The sequence below is a fragment of the Portunus trituberculatus genome, chromosome 38, assembly GCF_017591435.1.
Source record: "Portunus trituberculatus isolate SZX2019 chromosome 38, ASM1759143v1, whole genome shotgun sequence".
Classification (NCBI taxonomy): Eukaryota; Metazoa; Arthropoda; class Malacostraca; order Decapoda; family Portunidae; genus Portunus; species Portunus trituberculatus.
In genome coordinates, this window is record NC_059292.1 from 10,858,113 (window position 1) to 10,874,974 (window position 16,862).

Here is a 16,862-nt window from a genome sequence, read left to right on the forward strand (position 1 = left end):
TTATATGTCCCAAGATATCTTTTTTGACAAGGAAGAAAATTTTTGTACACTTATTGACAAAAGGTGCTCGAGTATAACAATCATATTGTTACTAGGTAGGTTCCAATTCATGGTTTATACTGCGTCATCTCTCTCTCTCTCTCTCTCTCTCTCTCTCTCTCTCTCTCTCTCTCTCTCTCTCTCTCTTCAATGGTACGTACAGAAGTGTTGGAAACGTAGTTCACCTACTCGCCTTGATAAACTGGTTCTTTGCTGTGGTGCTTTGGTACTGGTAACAACTTCATAATATATCTTAATATTACGATATTTTGGTAATACCAAAGATAAGAACATTAATTAAGAGAAAGGGCTTTTACAAGAGATTAGCTAATCTCTGTGGCGCGGGAAACAGTACGAGTGGAGGAAGGGAGGGAAGAAAGGAGGGAAGGGAGCGAGGAGGGAAAAGAAAGAGGGGGAGGTTGATACTCCTGAAGTTTGTAGAGGAAGTCTTAGATGTTGCAAGACTGATTTTAAGTAAATAAGTAGACGATTCCTTCCTTCTCCAAGCAATTTAAGAATAGGAATAAGAACTGTTTGTTGAAGTTGAGAATATATTGCGCATATGCTCGTGTGCTTCGCGGTGGTTGTGGCAGTAACAACAGCAGGTGTTGTCTGGTCGTTTACTATGCATTCTTAGTGAAGCCGGCAAGCCGCTGCTCTTGTTGACTTGTAAGAAGAGGTATAACATGACAGAGCACAGTGGCAACACCTCATTTGAATGCCTTCTCTATGTGCCTCCTAGAAAAAAAAAGTTAGTTTGAAAATGAATACTATATAATGCTTCCTAAAGTCCCGGATGGAATGGAATGGAGTTGCCAGTTCTCATTTACGTAGTTTCCTCCATTAAAGATTAGATATCTTCCTTGCTTCTTTTCGCATTTCGTGTTTTTTTTATACTATTAGTTTTGAAAACATACAAGCGTACACCAACCAACATCATAAGAGTTTGAAGCTGAGGATCTTTGTGAACTGCTGCGAGGGAGGTGCAAAATTCTCTTGACAGGAAATTGCTGACGAGTTGTAATCACCTCGCAACGCTCTCTTTGAACTTCCATGCCCTCACATCAAGCTTATAACATTTAGTATTATCAAAAACTCTAAGTAAAAACAAGGCAAAATAGTGAAGATTGTATTACTACTGGATTGGACAGTAAAAGTTTAATAAAATAAGAGGGATGGTGTGGTAAGACCGAAGCCGGGCGGGAAGAGCGAGGCCGGTCCAGCGGCAGCCGGCAGTCCTCAGTTATCAACGAGCTGTGTCCGTGGGAGGATACGTGCCGTGTGTCTGGTCTGTGCTCAATTAATTTACCGAGTAGTGTGGATGAAGTAAGTGTGAACACCCAGTCGGGATATAAGGAAGCCCTAAGTAATTCATACCATCGGATCCTACGTGGAATACTTGAGCGGTGAGTTTATGTGAAATGAGTGGTGGTGGTGGTGGTGGTGTGGGGCCGGCGGCGGGAGGGAGGTGGAAGGCGCGTCCTCAGTGCTGCTGGGGCTCCTCGCCACGTGAGTAGTCCACGCAGAACGTATCTAGCCATGCAGTGTCGTCTTTGAATTTAGTCTCTCTCGGGAATTGTAAGTTCTGGAAATCATAGATATGGAAGGTTGAAACGTCAAAATCGTGAACGCGTGGCGCCGGCTGTAGTGGGGCTGGGTGGCTGGCTGGCGGCTTTTGTCTGGGTTGTGTTGAAGTGAGGCGGTGCAGGCAGGCAGCGTGGTGGGACTTGAGGAACCATTGGAGGGTTCGCCACGCCACGCTTCAGTTGTGTAGGTTTGGAGTCACGTTTGGAAGGCAGTGTGTAGTGTTAGGTATGCTGATGTTCGTGGTTTAGGTAACGGTGTTAAGTTTGCCTATTTTCAAACCGTAGCTTGGACGGGCCTAATTCCGCTTGATCTCGTGAATGCCTCTCACCTTAAGGTCTGGGGTGTTACGGGCAGGTTAAAATATTTTCGGATTTAAGATCCCTTGAAGACTTCGTGAATAGCCTCCTCTTTCCCCAGCCAGCCATCCTTTAAAATTCTCTACCTGGCGCTGTTTTAGGTGTCCTGGCGTGTACCAAGTAGGCCCTTGTGCCCTCCAGTAGATGCCTGCAGCTTTACAATTACTACTTCCCATATATGAATATCCTCAAATTAACTGCCCAGTTAGTCTTTCCCTACTGCGGCTTCGAACTATTTTTCATTGATTTTGTATCTTTGAATCTAGGATTTGGGGTAGGTTGTCATTCGAGTGTCGTATCCCCTGCTGATCATAGGTTGTGTTCGCAGTTAATGAATTTACTTGGATTTGTGACTAGGGTGTCGGATGAAGTTATGAACATTTCTTTATTGAAGAAAAATCAATAATACAATTTTGTTATTTTTAACCATTAAATGACAATACAATGTTGATTTTAAAGTAAAAAAAAAAAAAATACGATTATGCAGCCGTGTTCTTTACATACTGTGCGAACATTTTGTAACACCTACAGACTAAATCAATACGTAAACACACAAGAATAGTGTAACATTGTAATGTTTATGCATAGGACGAGACAACGTACTAAAAACATAATTCTAGTGCCCTTCACCGCTTCCGCTAAGACACAGTATCTGCTCGGACGATAAGATGTCACACAAAAGGCGACGTGAGGACGCCAGAGGTTGTGATGGAGCATTCCTTTGTTGTAATGCTATTAATGGTTAGGATTCACTTGTCTTTTTTTTTCTCCATCACATTTCAAACTACTAATTTTTTCCTCCTTTATATTTCCATTTCCATTTTCATTTCATTTTTACCCTTTTAGCATTATTTCCGAGAGTGGGGTGCTATTATCTAGAAATGTATATGCAAGGTATGATGCACGTTTCATTTCATCTAAAGATTCACACACACACACCCACACACCCACACCCACACCGACCCACACACACCCACACCCACACCGACCCACACACCCACACCGACCCACACACCCACACCCACACCGACCCACACACCCACACCCACACACACCCACACCCCCACCCACCACCCACACACCCCACCCACAGACCCACACACCCACACCCACAGGCCCACACACCCACCCACACCCACACACACCCACCACCCACACACCACACACACACACACCACACACACCCACACACACACACACACACACACACACACACACACACACACACACACACACACACACACACACACACACACACACACACACACACACACACACACACACACACACACACACACACACACACACACACACACACACACACACACCACCCACACCCACACACCACCCACACACACACCCACCCACCCACCACCCACACACACACCCACACACACACACACACACACACACACACACACACACACACACACACACACACACACACACACACACACACACACACACTAATTTCCATTATAAGTGTGTGTGTGTGTCCCCGTCCTGGTTTGGGTTTGCGTGTTGGGGTGAGTAATGTATTGGTGATACGTTTTTGTTCTCATGCCTAATCTGACGTTGGGGTTTTGGAACACACTAAGAGCCAAGCCGACACTCCTCGCCTCCCTGCATTGACAAGGAGACTTAGGAGGTCATGTGTCTCTCATTTTAGCCAGTCACAACCACCAGGAGCCTCACACTGTTCTGGAAATTCAAGTTTTTTAATATTAGTACTTGTTGTTTGGTGGATCATACATATGTAAGCATTGTTCAGGTCTCTCTCTCTCTCTCTCTCTCTCTCTCTCTCTCTCTCTCTCTCTCTCTCTCTCTCTCTCTCTCTCTCTCTCTCTCTCTCTCTCTCTCTCTCTCTCTCTCTGCTACCAACCACCACCATTAGCACTGGTCACTCCTATAGCCTCCTCTATTGTAGCTCAGCCACTTACCATGTCATCTTTGTTACCACAGATCCGATTGTTTTTAATTGAGGGTTTAGTATCTTGAGAAGACCACAGACTCTCCCCCCTCCCTCCCACCCACCCACCCACCAGCATCATCACCATTAATACTATTATTGCTACTACTGCTGCTAGTACTACTACTACTACTACTACTACTACTACTACTACTACTACTACTAATAATAATAATAATAATAATAACCTACTACTACTACTACTAATAATAATAATAACCTACTACTACTACTACTAATAATAATAATAATAATAACCTACTACTACTACTACTACTACTACTACTAATAATACTACTACTACTACTACTACTAATAATAATAATAATAATAATAACCTACTACTACTACTACTACTACTACTACTACTATTACATGAAGCTAAGTATCATTGCCGTGGAAAATACACCGACAACCGTATACTCATTACCGTCTTTAATTTTGTGCTTTCGGGAGACATTGGGGCTGCAGTGTGGTTGCTGCTATGGGTGTGGTGGGACGAGACGAGGGAGGGGAGGGGGGCTGCAGCGATGGCGGGAAGACAAAGGCGACACTATCAGCTGGTTGAGCGGGTGACCTTGAGTATTGCAGTGTAGAACCACCTCCCGTTACACTCTCCGCCTCTTGTTCATACCGCAGCAGAATATAATACATTGCGGTGACCTTTTTACGCCTTCAAACCTTTCTTGAGGACATATTGCTTTCACTTAGTCCACCCAATGAGTACTTAAAATGTTGCTACGTCCATTTTTTTTTTTTTTAAGTTTTATCAGTTAATCAACCAATCTTCTATTTCATCGATATATATAGATTACTTCAAGATTGAGAGACGTAAGTTCTAACGTTTGATTACTTCTAAGAAATAATAATCAGGTGAATGACGAATGCTGTGAATACGTGAGTAGGAGGACATCGGCATTTCCCCGCCAGGCCTGCTTTCCCCTCTCGCCTTAGTCAATGAGTCAGGAGTGTCAGGAGCGGCATCTAGGCTGAGTCATGACGCCTCCGTGCATAATGTGGGACAGGGAGGTAGTGAAAGACTCCGGTTATCAGCAAACGGTACCGAACGGAAGGATAATGAGAGAGGAAGAGATGTGTATGCATTTGATGTTAAATTGGTAGGATCTAAATGAGGTCACAGGAAATTCAAGGGTAATGAGGTAATCTGCACTTAACTGTTTGTCGATATATACCACGCCCCCTTCCTTTTTCCTCCTTTTCCTTCCATCATTCCTTCACCCCTTCCTTTCTTTCATAATAAGGGAATTGTAAGTTATAAAAATGTTGAATGGGCTGCTAGATTACCTCCTTAATTGCTGTTTTAACAATGAACGCTGGGCAGGGATTGGATGGGTAGGCACTGACTGGCCTGCTTTACTGTTTGTTGACATACTGTTTGTTGACATAACGACCATTTGTATGTAAGGGACCATCATTCCAAATATTTACAGAACCCATAATTTCTGGTATCCAGAAGATGAACAACAGACGAGATCGTGGTAGCGAGCGAGTTTGATAAAGTTCCCTTAAAAATTTAGTTTTTAAAAGTTCGTGTACACATGACTCAGGATTCTACTAAACCGATATCGGGGAAGAGTTTAAATGAAGTTGCCGAAATCTTGGTGAATTTGATGAATGAGGAAGGGGGAGCGGCATCCGGGTTATCTCAAGTGGAGGGAGAGGTCACAGGGGGCCTGAGGGGAAGAGGATGCTAGGCGCCTCTCAGCTACTATGCAGCAGGCAATGCCCTCACCCTGCAGGACGCCACTTCACTCTGCTTTGCAAAATTTGTCCCGCTAGTTACAAGGCCAAAGCTACGAACGAATGGCCAGACAGTGTAATTGAGTCTGGCAGTGGGTTAGGATACCACAGGTGGCTCAGGGAAGTAAGAGATGATTCACAGCTGGTCTCAAGTGCTCGGAGTTGAGAGACTAAGAAGGGAGGTGGAATGGGGAAAGGAGGGAAGCCTGCGTCCAGGAAGAGAAGGGGGGTGAAGGATGAGGGCGATAGTTGGGGAGTGGCCAGGAGGGAAGGAAGACCGGAAAATCGAGGAGGAAGTTGAGGACATTAGACCCGAGACAGTGCGACGTGGGAGCTTCATTTACTATTAAACAGGAAGAAATTGGTGAAGAATAGAACTGAAGGTAGGGAATAAAAGTAGTGGCATCATGATTATTGGGCACATTTGCGTTAATTTTTCACTATACACTGGAAAAGATAATTGCTTTCATATTAAGCGTGCGTGTGTGTTTGGATGGGGGAAGGGAAAGGAGTGGTTTCCACCACAATATCTCTCTCTCTCTCTCTGTCTGTGTGTGCGCGTGCGTGCGTGCGCGCACGCACGCACAAGCACACACGCACGCACACACACGCACGCACACGCACACGCACGCACACGTACACGCACGCACACGTACACGCACGCACACGTACACGCACACGTACACGCACACGTACACGCGCGCACACACACGCACACGCACGCACGCACACGCACACACACCATGCTTCCTGTAGAGGTAAGGGGTTAGCAAGAGTTCGGGCAACATTTGGGCAACACGTGGGGGCTGCAGACGTCAGAGAGACATGGGAGAGTGTTGGTGGTTGCCGTGAGTGAGCGTCGCCGAGTGGGGGAAGGGAGCGTGGTCTCCAGGCGTGGAGGAGGAAGGGGTGATGAATGGCCTATGTAGAGGCGTGGGGCTGCCCTGGCGTGGCGGTTGTTGAAAAGGCGCAACTTGTGACGTAATACGGCGTGTCAGTGTTGCCAGACACACGACTTATTTTTTATGAGATGTCTGTCTGCCTTTGCGGAGCTGGAGTGCTCTTGTACTCGACGGCGTAGATGTGATGGTGGTACGGTGGTGGTAATGGAAGGGGTATAAGGTAGTGAAGGGAGGGTGGAGTAAAGGATGTTACGCCTGTGTGTAGACCGTGTGGCCTTAGCGAGAGGAAGTGGAGGGGATATGGTTTTGTGTGTGTGTGTGTGTGTGTGTGTGTGTGTGTGTGTGTGTGTGTGTGTGTGTGTGTGTGAAATCAGGCCGGTCCGTCAGGTTCCACATCCACTTGGAGCCCAAGGTAACCAGCGTAGTGGGTAAGTGGGCAGGCAGAGTGGCGGGCAGGAAGGAGGTCATGGACGTAGTGAATGGGATGGGAGTGATCATGGGCGTGGGGCAGGGGACGAGAGCAGTCATTGAGGACGGAGACTGACTAGTGGCGAGGCGAGCAGAGCAGGCTAGTGAGAGGGCAGGCGGCTGGTGTCTTGATGATAGCGCCCTCGCTTTAGATAAACAACCTGACCGGAAACCTTAATAATCTTAACTCTCGTCCGACGCTTTGAGAGAGACTACACCATCACCACCATTGCCACGTCCTCGTCTCCTGCATTATGAGCGTCAGTTTTTCAAGCCAAGTTATGTGCCTGAGTCGTGTCAGCGTGTGTTTGATGGCAAGGAGACGCGATAATGAAGCCAAAAAAAGAGACAAAGGACAGGATGTAGTATAATAGTTGCGCCTGCTTGCTTGTAAATGCTTAGAAATTTAGTTTTCAAAGTACTGGGTTGTAATCTACGTGTTGCACCTCGGGCAGTGGAATGGTTACTGCAATTACTTAACCGAGGCATTCATCAGTTGTTCAACACTAGATACCTAGGTTCTCATTGTTCAGCGTGGAGTTCGTTATCTTTTAATGTTTTTTTTATCTTTTCTCGAGGTCACTACCACCGCCAATACCACCGAGTCAAAGCAATGCAGACAAAAGTTGAAGTTACTGATTAGATAGCTAGTACATATCATAATCATGCAATCAACCAAGTGCTCTTATGTGTCAGTGTCTTATCCTAAGGGACAGTGAAGGATACTCGATGACCTTTACTGTACTGTGCTCAAGGATGGGGTTGGTATGCGCGCGCGCGCACACACACACACACACACACACACACACACACACACACACACACACACACACACACACACACACACACGAGGAGGACAGTGTGGGTTTTCCGTGATGTCATCTGGTATTTGACATTATCGCGTGAATATACATACATAAACTTTTATTTCTTTTACTTTTTTTTGTAGGCTACGTTTCCTCTGGTTATAGTGTTGAACAGTGCTGAGAGTGGCATTGGTGGTAATGTTAGTCTGGGAGGAACATTGCATAAAGGAACAGTGGGTAGTATGAGTGTCACAGCAATATGGCTAGAGGGGTGATCGTAAAACACACACACACACACACACACACACACACACACACACACACACACACACACACACACACACACACACCTAGTCACCGTGAAATGGGTACAGTTTCAATCGTTTGTTATATTCAATTGATTCACAGTAACTATTCATAATTTTGAGTTTCCCAATACAGGACGCGGTAAATTTTCTCTCTCTCTCTCTCTCTCTCTCTCTCTCTCTCTCTCTCTCTCTCTCTCTCTCTCTCTCTCTCTCTCTCTCTCTCTCTCTCTCTCTCTCTCTCTCTTTCTCTCTTTCTCTCTCTCTCTCTCTCTCTCTCTCTCTCTCTCTCTCTCTCTCTCTCTCTCTCTCTCTCTCTCTCTCTCTCTCTCTCTCTCTCTCTCTCTCTCTCTCTCTCTCTCTCTCTCTCTCTCTCTCTCTCTCTCTCTCTCTCTCTCTCTTTCTCTCTCTCTCTCTCTCTCTCTCTCTCTCTCTCTCTCTCTCTCTCTCTCTCTCTCTCTCTCTCTCTCTCTCTCTCTCTCTCTCTCTCTCTCTCTCTCTCTCTCTCGTCAGCATAACGTACCCACAATTCAAGACAAATGAAAATAATTTAACGTAAGAAAAAAAAAAAACATTTACCTTTCTTTATTTCAAGTATTGTGTGTTTTTATACCAAGCAATTGTATTAAAACCTTCGGAGCTGGAGGGATAAACTGGATACACAGGAGGCAGGTAGTGTACGTGCGTAGGTATGAGAGAAGTTTGATAATTAAACCAACATTAGTCCTTTCTTCCTCGCCCCGTTTTTTTCCACCCCAGCTGCTGTTTCCAGGTGGCGGGGCGGGAGCTTGTATGTACGACTTCAAGGATGGTTTGGGAGGAGGAGAGATGATAGGGAGGGATTTGGAAGTAAGGAACGGACGGAGTGATGTGTGTTGAGAAAGATGTGTAGGAGGAAAGACGAGAGGAAGGAGTTAAGGAGGAAAGGGGAGACGAAAGGAGGATGGAAAACGAGAAGGGGTTGAGTGAAGGCAGACGAGAGGATGAGAACCAGTGCTGGAGGCGGGAAGGCTCAGTAAAAGGCTTATGTAAGGTGAGGTGTTGGGTGAGTGATGGAAGAAAAGGAAAAGAGGGGAGGGAAGGGTTGAAAGATGGCCTTAGGTAGAACCTTCTGACCTATCGAGAGAGAGAGAGAGAGAGAGAGAGAGAGGGGGGGGTTAATTGTAACAATCCAAAGTATTTAGAATTTTCCTTTATTTATTATTATTATTTTTTTTTTTTGTTCAGACATTTCGTGAGGAAAAGGAGGTAAAATAAAGATACATTTTGGCACGGCGTGTGGGACAGTTTTTCAGGTGTTGGTGCGTGCCAGGCTTAGTGGTATTCAAGCGATTGTCATTAATTAAAAGTTTGTGCGTCCGCCCGTGAGAACAGGGAGACGTTAATGGCCACGGTGCCCTCTTTCCTTGCGTATTCCTCCAGCGCAACGCGGTAGGGAAGGGAGAGTGTTGGCCGGGCAGGCATGGGTGGGTGTTAGTGACGGATTGAGCTGGCAAAATATGTGGAGGAATTGGGACAAGTTTGCATTCTTGTTTATCATAAACGAAATAATTAAACTAGAAAGGATTTAAGAAATGAAACTTGTTAGTATTAGATAAAATTTAAAGGATTTTGTGAAGATAAGAGCTGAGGTTTGTTGACTGATAGGTGGTTGAAGAGGAATTGACACCAGAGATGACACTAAGGTTCGCGACGCCACACGGTAGATTGACTGATTGATTGATTGGAGGCGCCGCTACAAAGGGGTTGTATGGCGCAACCTTGCCGTGCTTGTCATCTATGCGTGGCTTGGAGTAGCCAGCCTTGTTGGTCAATCTTGGCACTCTAATTGTACTGGTCTTTTTTTTTTTTTTTTTTTTCTTGACGTTAGGAGTATTTAGCAGGACAGCCTGATAGAGCGGCACCGCGTGCAGACAGGAACAGCATTCCTGAAGAGTACGCAGGCAGCCACTCCGTGCCTTGTGCAAGAAAGATGCTTTATAGTTCATTGACGCAAGTTTTTATGTGGCTCGTGAAGGTCTTGTACAGTGAAGACCCAGGGCGTTATCAGCAATTGTGTACTGTACATCTACCTCTGATTCCTACGAAGTATTGATGATGGAAATGTTGTATGGCCATGAGTGTACACTTTGCGGGACCTTTTTGGTGGAGTGTGTCGAGGTATGTGTGTGGGGCCGCCTCGCTATCCCCTTAAAGTAACGAGGACATGGGAAGCTTTGTTACGGGATACTTAAGTAAAATTCACACACACACACACACACACACACACACACACACACACACACACACACACACACACACACACACACACACACACACACACATTATTTTTGTAGAAATTGAGAATGCCTGTGCTGTAGGCTGCAGGCGGGATGAGTCAACGGTGCGGGGCGGCAGCGGAACGCAGAGCGAGACGCGCTGGTGAATCACCACTGTGCACGGAGGGGCGACCTTGGTGGGGAGTAGCCGGGTGCTGGGTGCCGGTGCCGGTGTGGGGGGCGTCATGGCGGTCAGGCCAAGCTCTTGCTGGACATGGCCGGTCAGAGGTTTGACTCATCCTTTGCCAGCCATTGCTAATGGTGGCGGTTGGTGTATTTATCTACGGTATTTATTTATTTTTTTTTTTTTGGCTTTTTTTTTTCTCCTGGTTTGAAGCAAGGCAATGGTAAAAACATGCAAAATGAACTTGCATGCTATTAGTGCAAGGTTTAGATTTAGAAAAGCGAGTGGTGAGCGGGCCGCGTGTCAAGTGTGATCTGCGTAAGCGTGCATGACTCCTTTACTTCCGGATTGGGTTTCAAGTTTACGCTGCTCATCCTCCGTAAGGAAGTCATGGATTCCTTGGTAGGCATGTCTCATGCCGCAACACACTTACGCCTTCCGGCCGTGTTTCCCAACCTGGTCTTCCTCCAGGTCGGAAGGATGAGGATGTAAGCGGCTTGTGGGAGGCGGTGTTGGTCAATAATATGACGCCGCCCCCGCCGCCCGCCCCCCGACGCACGTGGCGGCTCGCTGCCTGGGCTGCATTTGGCTCGCATTGATCTTGCCAACTCAGCGTCTGGTTGCCCCTGTGGCTGTTTTTAGCAAAGGAATGCAATCCCGTCTCATTAATTAGGTGTTGAATGAGTGTCTTAAGAGACGAGATGTGAGCCACGCTGCGCTACACCCCTATACGCCCACGTGCCACCTGACAGATGGTCCCTCGAGGCGTCTGGCATTTCCTGGTCTTATAGATAATGAGTAATATACTCCCGAGGGAATGCCTTAAGTGGCCATGGAACTGTGGTCTCGTGTGTGTGTGTGTGTGTGTGTGTGTGTGTGTGTGTGTGTGGCTGGCCTTGTGTCTGAGGTTGTATGACTCGCGTTCATGTGGGAGTGGTTACAGTGGACCTCTGTCGCCAGAAGCGTCTTAGTAGGCGTGAAGACCTGGGCAGCTGAGGTGTGCGTAGGTGAAGTGTGTGTGTTCGATTCCCTGGTCTGTGCATGTGTGTGGGCGTATAGCTACTATTGGTACGTGGGCGTGTGTGAGTGGACGTGACAGGACGCGGTGTGGGCGTAGTCACCTGAACTAAGGATAAGTATGTCATTGGCGTATGTGGAGGTTAATTCCGGTGCTAGGGTAATGGCCGTGTGCGTGTGTGTGTGCGCGCGCGCGTTTGTGTGTCCTTAAACATGGAGGTTTATAAAGTTTCCATTGCTAAGTGTTCGTTACCATAACTGAAATACAAAATTATCGCAGCTAGTATATACGGAGTAATCCACCTTTGTGCATATATGTATTATCTATGGTGACTCATAGTTTCTGATAGTGGATGTGGTCAAAGTCAGTATTGTTCAAATTCATTGGCTTGCGTCAGTAGAATCCATCGTCCCGAAATGTATCGTTAGATATCCTCATTAGTTTTGTTCTATTGCTGTTACCTCCTCTGAAGGAAATTATCATTATCACTACTACTACTACTACTACTACTACTACTACTACTACTACTACTACTACTACTACTACTACTACTACTACTACTACTACTACTACTACTACTACTACTACTACTACTACTACTACTACTACTACTACTACTACTACTACTACTACTACTACTACTACTCTCCCCTAGATACTCTTATATCTAACACTATCCCGACCATTATTTATGCCTGGCAGTGTGGGAGGCACTAAAGTGTTACACGGATTCTCGAGAGCAATTAGGTTTTTTTTCACACCTCCATTAACGTGTACCTCTTACTGTAATTTTGTTTCCTACACAACTTCCACGTTTTTCCTTTCAAATTTCACACATCTATCTACATGAGTGTTGCATTTATTCATGGTGCGTGCGTGCATGTGTACGTCAGTGACCTTGGGGACAAGGTGACGCGGCGTGACGCAAAGGTTGTGTTAGTCAGGGCTGGAAGAAACACGATGGCTTTGCTCTCCTTTCCCTCGTCCTTATCTCCTTTTCCTTTTCCAACTCTCCTTTCCTTCCCCTTCCCTTGTTCTCTCCGTAGTCACCCTCCGCCCTGCCTCTTCCCTCGCTCTCCACTTGGTCTTCCTCCCCCTGCCCCCTAACCTATTTCCTCGCTCCTCTTCCCATCCTCAGTCAGACTTGTGAGGGATATTCCCGTTTCCTATGTCGTCTGTAGTGAGAAGTGTGTGTGTGTGTGTGTGTGTGTGTGTGTGTGTGTGTGTGTGTGTGTGTGTGTGTCAGGTAGTACTGGATAATGGTAGGTGGAACTCTTGTAGAAATGGTAATATTCGTAATACCGTGGTGTTGATAAGTAAGAATATGTATAGTGGAATTTGCATAGAATGGTAATGCTGAAAATTCTATTATTTTTATTATTATGATTCATGAATGTTTATGTATATATTCGGAGACGAGTGGAAGACGACAGGTTTGTGATATGTCGGTTAGTGAGCGTGACGCGAGCGTATCCAAGTGTTGAGAGCAGGAGCCAGGTGTGCTGGGAGGGGGTGAGAAGGGGGCGCCGTCAGCAGGTGGCCTCAACAGGTGCCAGTCTAGTGGTTCATATCGCCTCCTACCTTCCTTTTCCTACTGCATCTAGTCTCTTTACCCTCCTCGTACCTTCTCCTTTAATTTCAATGGTTTTCTTAGGAATATTACATAAACACAAGTAGCAGTGCAAAAAACTGGTTCTTTGTGTACTAAACGTTCATGAAAGTTGATGCGGCAAAGTTGTTTGTTTACCTACCATTACGCCTACCTCGAATATCACGACACATGTTTTCAGTCTAGGAGGTGACGTGGTGAGTGAAAGTGACGTGAACTGGAGCGGCTTGCGTCAACATTACCTATCCGTGGGATGAAGGGAGGGGGAGGCAACTGGGAAATGGGAGAAAGGGGAGGGAGAGGTGATGCGGTCCGCTGAGTCACGTGGGTTGTGGTTGGTGATTAACTCAATAGCCTCGCGCTTTTGACCTGCTAGCGGTACCTCGGTGACTTGGTGACACGGCCCGCCTGACACGAGGTGGCAGTGGTGGGGGATGGTTGTGGTTCCGCGGTAAGCCACCACCCCAGGGACACCCCGCTAATCAGGGGATGAGGCAGTCGATCCTGATAGGTGCATCTGTGTAGTCTTGTTGGGGTGAAGGTTGAGGGAGGTTTGGTGGTGGTGGTAGTGGTGGTGGAGCGTGAGATGTAATTGCTTGTGTGGAATAGAAGGCCCTACGAGAGGGAGAAGAGAAGAACCAGGGGCAGGTGTGATAGTGGTAAATATTGATGGACAGTGATGGGTTGAGTGTGATGACTGAAGGGGAAAAGGTGTGTGTGTGTGTGTGTGTTTAGGCGACGGCTGCGGGTGCGACAGGCGTGTGTGGGGGCGTGTTGCGCTTCAGGTGGCGGTGTGAGGACCTTGCCCCTTGAACACCCGAGGCTTCTCTGGCTAGCATCTACATTATTCACGGGATGCCACCTGCCTCCTCTGCCTCCCCCTGCCTCCCTTACTCTCTTCGGCCCGCGTCTCCCCCTTCTCCCTCCTTGTCTTCTTCCTTCCCCTCCTCTTTCCGTCTCCCCAGAGCCCCTCCAGTCTCATCCTCCTCCCAGTTTCTCCCTCCCTCATAGCTTTCTGACGATACTATTATGCTAATTTAATCTATCTAGAATCTTGAATACAAAATTATCTTGTGTACATAGTAACGAGAGCGCGGCAATACTTTCGGTGTAAAAGATGAACAAAATCTCTCCTGATGGTACTTGACTAATTCCTCGTTTTTCCCTTCTCTCCCGTCCTCTGCAGTTGATCGTGACTCGCACCTAAACACAACCTACCAACCAAAATGGGTATCCGCCACTCCAAGAAGTCCCACGACATCCAGTCCAGCCCCAAGAAAAATGGGAGCACTGCCGACACAGAGGTGAAGATCAAAGAGCTGCCCGAGGACGCCCCCGTCAAGTTAGAGGAGGCGAAGGCGGTGGAGACCATCGAGGAGGCAGCCGAGAAGACAGTCACGACGCCGAACGGGGATGGCACCGTAGAGCAGACGCAGGTGGAGGTAAGTACTGTGATTCTGTGCTGTAGTTAGGACACGTGCGAGCGTGATGAGCACCTGTGTTATGGTGATGGGTGGCGCCCATGATGGTGCTGGGTGATCCTGAGAGTGGTGCTTGTGATATGTGGAAGTTGTCTGTGTGGTGCCTCTGTGTCCTATGTCTGTGGGTGTGATGGGAGGCTGCCGCTGGCGAGGCCGGTAGTTGTGGTGACTGGATGGTGCGCCGAAGGGTTGGTAGTAAAAAGAAAAAAAGAAATGAAGGAAGCCTTAGTGTTTGATTTTAAGAACTTAAAATTTGGGTGTAATATCCTTGACCGAGGAGGTCTAGGATTCATATACTACATATCATTCATTGAAATCTCCGAATAATCCTCAGATATAACCCATATAATCCCTAGGAAGAAGAGTAACAAGTTGGTAAAAAAAAAAGTTAAAAAAATTTATAAACCTGGAAGGTTTTATCCCAACCCTGGTGTCGCAGGACCTTGGGAGCACAAGTGAGAGTGAGTGGTTTGAATTGCACTGAATGGCAGTGTGTGTGGGAACATGGGGAAGTGCCCTTGAGGCGGCGCGGCGCGGCACAGGGCAAGGCGTGGCGGGTGGTGGAAGGCCGGATGGGGAGGGACGTGACTATTCTCTGGGCCTGTGGGAAGCAAACCCAGCCTGCCCCGCCCCGCCCCGCGCCGCGCCGTCCCGCTGGTCGCTGCTTACAGCTGGGCTGTCCATAAGTGACTGTTGAGGTGGTTACGGAGGGCCAGCTGCCCTCCCCGCCCTCTTGACTTCCCCTTCAGAGTGCCAAGTGAGAGAGGCTCCAGACTAGTGTGCTGCTTGGCGCTGAATTAGAGGAGTAGATGAATACGCCAACCAGGGTCCAGTGGCTATATTTATTTGTATGATAGCCGTGTTTAGACTTTTTATCTTGTGTATATAGCTAGTCCTTTGTGTGGCTTGCATAACATTGTAGATATGTATTGTCTTGTGTGTGAATTACTTTAAGTTGAACCTCTCGATTTTTGTAAGTGGTTTCTTCGTGTTGGTCGATGGTTGGACTGGTAAAATGTGGCCAGGTTTGAGTGCCCGGGGCGAGTGAGAGCTGGTTCGCGACCTGACCACCACAAGGGTGTAGGGGGTGTACTGGGGGATGAGTCAGGTGAGTGAGAGTGTACCTGACCACCACCCAGGCCCCAGGTAGAGACAGGTGTTGTAGCGGGCAGGTAGAGGGCACCGGCATCTTCAGCCCATCCCTGGAATGTGCCGGACTGGATATCGGATTGGGTGGGCTGGTTATCTTTCACGGAGGACGGAGGGGTTAGGGTGTGGCTAAGTGGCTGGAGACGGGGATAGGCACTGAAAAGATTGGTGATAAGTGGTGGACTTGTCATGCGACGAAAAATAACAATATGAATGAAAATATAGCAAATTGAGACAAGTAAAATGAAGAACTAGATAAAGAGGTAATGAAATATTAAGGTGTCTGGGAATGGGCGAATACACGAGTGATGAGTGGGAACAGTTGGAAGAAGTTTTTGTCGTGCAGAGGAATCATGGAGGCTGGTGGTTTTGGTGGTCGTTGGAGGCGTAGTGGAGTGTAGCGAGGTGTGGCGGTGGTTCACGTGGTTGCTGGTTTGCAGTCTTATCTGTGTGTCGCTGACGTGCTGATGGATAGCTGGATGGATGGATGGGCCGCCTGCTAGAGGGTCATTGTCCACCGGCACGAGACATCTGTGCCTCTGTTGTCTCCTGGAAGCTTTTTATTTTATTTTTTTCTCTCTCCATAGTCTCCTTGAAGATATGTTAGCATTGTGGAGGCTCAGTTGACCCTTTGGAAGCTGTTAGTCTTCTGGAAGCCTGTCGGCGTCTTGGAAGCTCAGTTGATTCTCTGGAAATTGTATGGAAGTCACGTTTTCTCCTCGAAGTCTTCCAAGTTTTGCGCTCCTCCATGTGTCGGAGGAAAGAGTTGAGGCTTGCGTAGCGTCTCGGGACCGGGAAGAAAAAGGTCGTGGAGTGGAAGGGAAGGCTGAAAGAAAGGGTCTTGTGTGGAAGGGAAGGATGGGCGGGAGGAGGAAACTACCTGACCTTGGCTTTCTCGCCCTTCCTAGAACGGCAAAACGAGACTCGGCCTCCTTCTTTTATCCGAGAGAGAGAGAGAGAGAGAGAGAGA

General features: G+C 47.3%; 1 protein-coding gene across 1 annotated transcript in view; it reads left to right on the forward strand.

The window, feature by feature from the left end:
* The first annotated feature begins 1,278 nt into the window (after positions 1–1,278).
* Positions 1,279–16,862, forward strand: part of LOC123514715 (mediator of RNA polymerase II transcription subunit 18-like) — a 97,356-nt gene continuing 81,772 nt past the window's right edge. Inside the window, exons 1-2 of the mRNA XM_045272786.1 lie at positions 1,279–1,445; positions 14,449–14,704. Of these exons, the coding sequence (XP_045128721.1) occupies positions 14,489–14,704 (216 nt within the window). The 5' untranslated portion in view covers positions 1,279–1,445; positions 14,449–14,488. The remainder of the gene's footprint in view (positions 1,446–14,448; positions 14,705–16,862) is intronic.